Here is an 8,302-nt window from a genome sequence, read left to right on the forward strand (position 1 = left end):
ACAGGAAAATCTATGTCGTAAAGCATTTTTGCTCTGTAGATTTTGAGATGATTGTTCTCCAATCAGCGCCAGAGCAAACCTTTGTGGTCTTCTCTTTGTCCTTTGCATGCAAAGCTTGCACATGAATATGTGCCTCAGTATGAGTATTTCTCATTCACCCACATTAGCATTACATGAACTTTTAGGATCTGAAGACTTGAAAATGTATCTGTATTATTTGCTTTATATCCTTCCCTCTTATTTTATTCTGCTGTTATTTTCTTTTTGGAAATCTTTTTAGATAGATATTGTATTTCCTGGATTGAGCCTCTACATCAACTTTTCTCTCATATTTTAATCTTTTTGGATCCGTTGACTTTTTTTTTTTTTTTTTTTTTTTGCAGTACGTGGGCCTCTCACTGTTGTGGCGTCTCCCGTTGCGGAGCACAGCTTCCTGACGCGCAGGCTCAGAGGCCATGGCTCACGGGCGCAGCCACTCCGTGGCATGTGGGATCTTCCCAGACCGGGGCACGAACCCATGTCCCCTGCATCGGCAGGCGGACTCTCAACCACTGCACCACCAGGGAAGCCCGATCCGTAGACTTTTTATTTCAGCTTTTGAATTTTCTATTTTACCCACTGAGAAATGGAATATTGCCTGCCACAAAGGATGTCACAGTAATCAGCGATTGCAGCCACCACCAGTGAGCTGGTGAACCCTGAGGCAAAGAATACCTGCCTTCTAGCAGCCATCAGACTTCAGCCAATCCCCACGGTGAGCCCTGAGGAAACTCTGGATATGAAAACACAGGATACTGGCTCCAGATAGCTCAGGTGCATATCAAAGGAATGACTTCAGTGAGCCCAGACTCTTGCATCTTCCCATACACAGAAAAGCAGTAAATGCCTTAACTTGAGGTTTCTAGTATTCTTTAATTAACAGTAATCTTTTGTTCTTATTACCTGCCCTTTGTTGCAAAACTCCTGTGTATCCTAGCTACCCCCTCGCCTCCTCGAAGCAGTTCTCTCAGGGTTACTTGAGATGCTGCCTCCCGGGCTTGAAGTCCTAAAAATTTCTGTGACTCAGCCTTTAGGTTGGGCATTTAATTTTTTAGTCAACACCGTCAAATCTTTAATTTAATGAAAACCTTTTGTTCTCTAATTCTTCCTTGCGACCTGTTCTGGGTTTACAGATGTAGTTCCTCATTCTGGGGATATTACTTTATAAACTGTGCTTTTCCCTTCTTTAAATTATCTGTTTCCTCCGGCGTCAGTTTTATAATTTTATTTTGCATCTTGGTCCATCCTTTTCATCCTATCGTTTTTTTCATGTCTGGTAATCCTTGGCTATCCTTTCACATTTTTAAATGAAGAATGAGGTCACTTAATACAAAGGTTGTATTGGCTTCTCTCCTATGGAACAATTCTGCTCCCTATTAGAGCTCTCACTTGGACCAAGGGAAGACAGGGTGCTCTGTCTGTCAGCTGGCCACACTGGTGTAGGGCTTGAAGGGGAGCTAGCAGCCCCCTCCCACTGGGGAGGCACCCACACCAATTAGGAGCCGTATTCTGTGCTTGGTGGGATCTGGGGTCACACTCTCTGTTCCCACCTGCTTCCCACTGTGGTGCTGATCTGCACGGCAAAGGGGGCAACAGTAGTGCCTCAGAGGTGTTCTGTTAACATGAACTAATCCTAGCTCTGATCAGGGGTCACTTAAGAAGTCTTTCTATTTACGTGAATATGACAAGTGGTTGGCAGAGAGAAGCTGCAGGTTAAGAGAGCAGAGCGGTGCATATGAAATAAGTCATGGAAGAAAGTGCTGGAAGGAATCAGCACCTATATCAGATAAATATGCTTATTTTTATAAAAAGGATCACTGGGGCTTCCCTGATGGCACAGTGGTTCAGAGTCCGCCTGCCGATGCAGGGGACACAGCTTCGTGCCCCGGTCCGGGAGGATCCCACATGCCGCGGAGCGGCTGGGCCCATGAGCCATGGCTGCTGAGCCTGCGCGTCCGGAGCCTGTGCTCCGCAATGGGAGAGGCCATAACAGTGAGAGTCCCGTGTACCGAAAAAAAAAAAAAGAAAAGAAAAGAAGGATCACTGGAATGATCAACTAGAAACTAATAAAAACGACTATCTGTAGAGGATGGGGGTGAAGTGAAACAGGGTCCACTCCCCTGAATATACATTTTTATATAGGTCGTTAAAGCTCTTTCTTTTGAAGTATAATATACGCCATAAGAATGCACAAATCATAAGGACACAACTAGTGAATTATCACAAAGTGATCACACCTGTATAGCCACCTCCCTGATCAAGAAATAAAACTGTCCCCACACTGCAGAAGCCTCTTCTTTCTTCCAACAGCGACTCCCTCCCTCCTGACCACTCCTGACTGTTAACACCACAGATTAGTTTTGCTCACTTCCAAACTTGAAATAAATGGAATCATAAGTATATATTCTTCTCTGACTGGCTTATTTCACTCAACATTCACTGCAAGAGATCCGTCACAGTGTGGTGTGCGGCCTTGCTATGTGTGAAAATCTTCAACGATGATCGTAGACCTTCAATTTTTTCTTTGAGATCTGTTTTATACAGTTTGAATTTTTAAGTAAAGTTTCTTAACTGTTAAAGATTGAAAATTTATTCAAATTTGTTTTGTGAAAGCTGGAGGAAGCAAAAAACTCTGAAACCCAGCCTCAGATCCTGTCTGGGCTGAGGCTGCCAGCCCCAGACTCTGCCCATTTCACTACCTTTGGTCCTCTCTGTCCCTCCCAGAGATGCAGTTTCCTGGGGGAAAGGTCAGAGTTCCTGGTGGTTTGCAAGAGCTAGGAGGTCACTAGCACTTACCCTTCCCCCTCGACACAGGCCCCCTTGCCCAGACACCCTTCCCAGCCCGGGCCAAAGTTGCCAGGGGGCCCTCGCAGGGCCAGGGGCTCACCTTGCATGCCTGAAGGCCCGAAGTCCTGCCGTGTGAGGAATATGGCATGATCATGGTACTCATCGTGGCCGGAGTCTGGCTTCTGCTGGAGGTAGGCCCAGCGGCAAACGTTCTCCAGACTCTGAGAGGGGTTCCCAATCTCAATGAGGCTCAGGGACTGCAGGGGCAGGAGAGACAAACAGAGGGGTTGGCGTCTGGTGGTCCTGATGGGAGCTGAGCAGACCCCATCTACCGGGGACCTGGGCCAGGTGGCGCTAAGCCCAGTCCGTTCTCAAGACCCCCTCCCACTTCGCTCCATTCTCCTGAGTGGATGGAAAGGCTCCCCGGCCTTTCCACATACCTGCACGAGTTTCCACACAAAGTCACTGCACAATTTCAGGTGAGACGTGGGAGCCAAGCTCTGAGGCCGTCTAAAGCCTCAAAGAGTCCATTCAGCCCACCCCACCTCCAGGGCCCCTGCATCCTATTCAGCCCCTGCTCTGTGCAGGCCCTGGCCAGGAGGCAAATGCAATGAACCTCGGTCACCCTGAAGAGCTTACATTCTGGCAGGCTCCAGGACAGGGGAGACAGAACTCCCAGTATGACTACAAGCCCAGAGACCTGTGCTTTCCCCTTGATAGAAGCTATTTGCAGAAAACGACACAAGGGAGGGAAAAACCTTGCAGCAGATACAGCAAAGGAGCCACATAAGGAACAGGAGCACAGGGATAATTCCCTCAGGATCCACGGACAGGAAGCCACTGGGAGCAACCACATTCCATTTTGTGTCATGACACATACCTACTAGCCAAGGCTGGCTGCTAAACTGGCAGCACTGCAGCCTGATCTGCACCATGGCATTGGCATTCACTCTCTCATTCAGTCTTCACAACCACCCGAAGAGGCAAGAAACTGAGGCTCAGAGAGGTCAAGTAACTTGCCCCAGGTCACACAGCTAGGAAGCCTGAAACCAAAGTTTATATTCAATCCACTGCCCTAAACTTCCTCCACAAATAAAACATACACTGTATCATCTCAAAATCAAGTCTCCTATAAGCTGCACTCATCCCTTTTCTCTCCACAATCCTCACAGCAGACACTCCAGTTTCTGCTCTCACCACACACTCCCACCATCAAAGTGGTTCCCTCTAGGCAGAGAGTACTGGGCACATTCTTTTCCACTTTAAGGATACATCTGTCCATAAAGTAGAACTATGCATTCTTTGGTAGACACGTAAGCAGATGTTTTGTCTCTTCTCTTGCATAAATATATCCATCAAGCAGAGCCACATATTTCTCTTTTTGTGTATAAGTAGCAGAGAATAAGATATAGGATATTGTTAGTAAGCCAGCATGTTGCAGAAGAAGGAAGAACGATTCAAGGCCAGGGAGGACTAGTCATTGCCAGGTATCTCGTGACTTACCCAAGTCAATGGCTTAAAAGATGGCAGACCAGTTCCCAAGTCCTAAGCACAGAGCCAATTGCTCCTGAGAGATGAGATTACTTGTTTTAATAAGATATAGTTGAGGGGCTTCCCTGGTGGTACAGTGGTTAAGAATCCGCCTGCCAATGCAGGGGACACAGGTTTGAGCCCTAGTCTGGGAAGATTCCACATGCTGCAGAGCAACTAAGCCTGTGCACCACAACTACTGAGCCTGCACTCTAGAGCCTGAGAGCCACAACTACTGAGCCTGCGTGCCACAACTACTGAAGCCCACGCACCTACAGCCCATGCCGCGCAACAAGAGAAGCCACCGCAATGAGAAGCCCGTGTGCCTCAACGAAGAGTAGCCCCTGCTCACCGCAACTAGAGAAAGCCCGCGCACAGCAACAAAGACCCAACGCAGCCAAAAATAAATAAAATAAAATAAATAAATTTTTTTAAAAAAGAAAAAAAAAAGATGTAGTTGAGTCCTAATGAAGTCAGACTGGAGCGAGAGGTCTGGTGGCCAGGACCTGTTAGACATTGGCACAGAGGTGGACAGCCCAGAGGATGCTGGAAAAGGGGAAGGGAGGTACACTCCTGCCCCCCTTGTGATTCGGAGAAGCATGTGACGAGCTCTGGCCAATTAGCTGTGAGTAAAAGTGACGTGTGTCTCTTCCCGGTCCAAGCACTTAATTGCCCACATGAGCGCCTCCAGAGATCTCTCCTTGTTGGCATGTGAACCAGCATGTTGAGATGGTAGCTGCTCTGTCACCTAAGCCTTGAGTGACAATGAGACCAGAGTCCTCTGCCAATTCACAATGAACATACAAATGTGAGGGGGAAATCAATCTTTGTTGTTGTAAACTGCGGGGACATGGAGCTTGTTTGTTCCTGCAGCACAGCACGGCCCACCCCGCCTGACACAGAAAGGGCAAAGGAAGGGGACGTGGCATCTATATCTCATCCAAGCAGGTCAGCTCAAGACCCTGCCAGGTGATCACTGTCTCCAGAAAACCTTGAGAGGCCACAGCTCTGGAGGAGGAAGTGAGTGAAAGACTCTCCTTTCTAGGGAAGGACCTTTGGGTGGAATGAGAAGGAAGGGACCCTCATGGGTGGATCTGATTTGGTGCTTGGGTATGGACCCCACTGGGCTTCAGATTGCCAGCCCAAGTCCCGATCAGAGGGTGATCACAAAGGCCACTGATGACCACTTGGTCAAGGATGGCCGCAGAGCCCCCACTGGAGTGGGACTCCCCCGGCTCCACAAAGCCCAAAACCAGTTCAGAGCCTTGTTAGTCCATCTCCAACAAAAGGGCCTTGTCTCCCTCAGGGCCATGTCTCTCAGCCCAAACATCAGGGGATTGTTCCCCTGGTAGACTGCAGCTACTTTTGCCTGGGCTCTTCTGACAACAGCAGCCCAGTCCCCCTTTGGTAAAATATCCTCTCTGTTAATCTGGGTCTGACCCTAGGCTCAGGGGTGGGAGGGCTCAGGCCCAGCCAACCCCACCCTGCACCTTCCCAGCAAAGGATGGCTGGGGCCAAGGAGTTGGAAAGGTGTGAGACTGCGAGCCTGGAGCTGCCACTAGGGGAGGAGACCCCAGGGGAGGAAGAAGCCAGCATAGATAGAGCAGGGCCTGGGGTGGAGAGAGGTCAATTCCTGGTATCTTCACACAACCACCTGGCTCCCCCAGGCCTGAGGCCAGCCTACCCCAGACCTGTTTGTTATCTATTGCCACAAAATGAGTTACTTCCAAACTTTACGGTCTGAAAAACCTCAAACACTTATCTCATGGTTTCTGGGTTAGGAATCCAAAGGCAATCTAGTGGGGTCTTCTGGCTCAAGGTCTCCCATGAGAGTGCTGGCAGCTGAGACTGGGGCTGCAATCTCATCCAAAGGCTCCCCTGGGGAAGACCCACTCCCACATTCACTCACGTGGTTACTGGCAGGATCCAGTTCCTCACGGGCACATGGACCTCACCACAGAGCAGTCACACGGGGCAGCTTGCTCCCCCCAGCACGAATGACCCAAGAGGTAGCATTGATAGGGCACATCCAAGACAGAAGTCTCAGTCCATTTAGATGCAAATCTCAGTCCTGCCCAAACCCACAGGGAGGGGACCACACCGGGGAGTGAATACCAAGATGTGGGCTCACCAGGGGCCGTTCTAGAAGCTGTCTGCAGCAGATATGTGTCTCATATATTGTGTGTCAGGAAATTCCTCCCATGAAAGTCAATTTGAGTTGTGTTGTTGTCACTTGCAGCTGAAAGAGCATGAGCAGGGGACTTCCTCCTTGGAGAATCGTGGGAAGCTCAGTCAAGGGCACTGGCTGGCAAAGGAAAGCCAGTGGCTGTTCTCCAGGGTCCAGCTGGCATGTCCAACACCAGTGGGAGAGAAGCTCTGGTCACATCTTTGACAAGGAGTCAAGAGCCCAGTCAGAAAGACACACTGTGTCAGGGCCAGAGAGCAGAAATAAGGCCATGGAGTTGGGGACAGAGGCAAAGGCTGAAACAGGGTGAGAACCAACAAGCTGGGGACTCAGAGAGAGGCCTGACTGCTCAGCGGGTGGGCTTGTGGGAAGTGCTGGGTGGGTGTTGCAAACCCAAATGCCCACAGGCCAAGGCCGGTGATGTAAGTCAGTGAGGCAGGTTGGTTCTAAGGAAAAACGAGTCTGTCTTTTATTTGCCAGTTCAGAAGGGGTAAGGTTACAGAAGAGTATTTCCCTGTTATGGCAAAGAAGTTGGGGGGATAAGGAGTGGCGAGGACTGTGGCCAACCAAGGAGCCTACGCCCAGCTGAAGGGGCAACAACACTCAGCGCCAGCCCCATCGGCATGGCATGCAATGGACAGAGCCCAGGGCTGCCAGATCTGACTACTTAGGCCAATGTTCACATTTTACAAAGAAGCGTACCTCCTGGAAAACACGGACTCAAGTTAAAATAAGTTCTGTGGACAAAAGAAAACACATCTCTCAGGTCACCAGGTTGAGAACCCTGGAGAAAAGGCCTTAGCAGGTTGGACCCGACACTGGCACACTGGCGAGCGCCTCTTGCCTCCCAGACACCAGGCTCCTGGGTTCAGCCCAGGTTCCCAGCCCCTCTCAGCAGCCACCGTGATCTCACGGCTGCGGCAGGATAGGATAATTTATTGAAATATTGATTTGCGTTTTGTTCTTGCCTCGTCTTCCTTCCTCCACTCCAAGAAACAGCCTGCCACTTCCGTTCTCCAGCCCCATGGGGGTTTGCATTGCAGGGTCCAGAGCAGAAGTTGTCTGGGACCCCCTCCTGGCTTTTGGGTTCTGAGGAGACTCCCCAAGAGAAGGGGCAGAGAGAAGGGCTTGGAGGGGCTACACCAGGACGAGGTGGCCCTGGGGAGGCAGGTCACAGAAAACAATGGCCATGCGCTGGGCCCTGGGACCTGCAGCCTAGACAGGACCCTGAGACATGGAGGAGGAGGGTGATGTCAGTGTTCTGGCATTCAAGGTGCAGAGCTGCTGTACTTCCTATTTCTCTGCTCATGTCCCAACTTTCTCAAGGATCTGACCCATCTCAGATGGCCACCAAGGAGCTAAGGGCTGGGATCCTCATAGGGTCTGGAGAGTTCAGGAGGGTGCAGTGTGCCTTGTGCTCTGTGGCAGGTGCCAGATGCATGTGCATTTTAGAAAGAGCTCTCTGAGTCAGTGAGGAGGGAGGGGGGAGGGGAGGGGGACGTTTGCTGAGATGGATGGGGGTGTTGTCTGGTGTAATGTCTCAGCAGTCAGGACCACGGGGTGGCAGGAGATGAGCAAGAGAGGTGTCGCCTGGTAAGAGAGGGAGGATGGTTCCTGGCAGTGGGGCTTGCAGAGGAGGCATGGGGAGAGGACCACACACTCGCAGGGAAAGGTGGGGTCTGCAGCATGCTGGGACACAGGCCAGGGATCATCCTTTTGGGCCCAGCTTGTTTCCTCGGTAAAAGTTCAGCAGTTTTCCTT

At 50.4% G+C, this 8,302-nt stretch overlaps 1 protein-coding gene across 3 annotated transcripts in view; it reads right to left on the reverse strand.

Annotated features, from left to right (window-relative positions):
- The window catches only part of ADAMTS2 (ADAM metallopeptidase with thrombospondin type 1 motif 2), a 247,008-nt gene that overhangs the window by 47,730 nt on the left and 190,976 nt on the right, over window positions 1-8,302 (reverse strand). For all 3 annotated transcript variants that reach the window (XM_012538326.3, XM_049708447.1, XM_049708446.1), the window contains one exon: window positions 2,927-3,083. In XM_012538326.3, the coding sequence (XP_012393780.2) occupies window positions 2,927-3,083 (157 nt within the window). The remainder of the gene's footprint in view (window positions 1-2,926; window positions 3,084-8,302) is intronic.

Source organism: Orcinus orca, chromosome 3 (assembly GCF_937001465.1).
Source record: "Orcinus orca chromosome 3, mOrcOrc1.1, whole genome shotgun sequence".
Lineage (NCBI taxonomy): Eukaryota > Metazoa > Chordata > Mammalia > Artiodactyla > Delphinidae > Orcinus > Orcinus orca.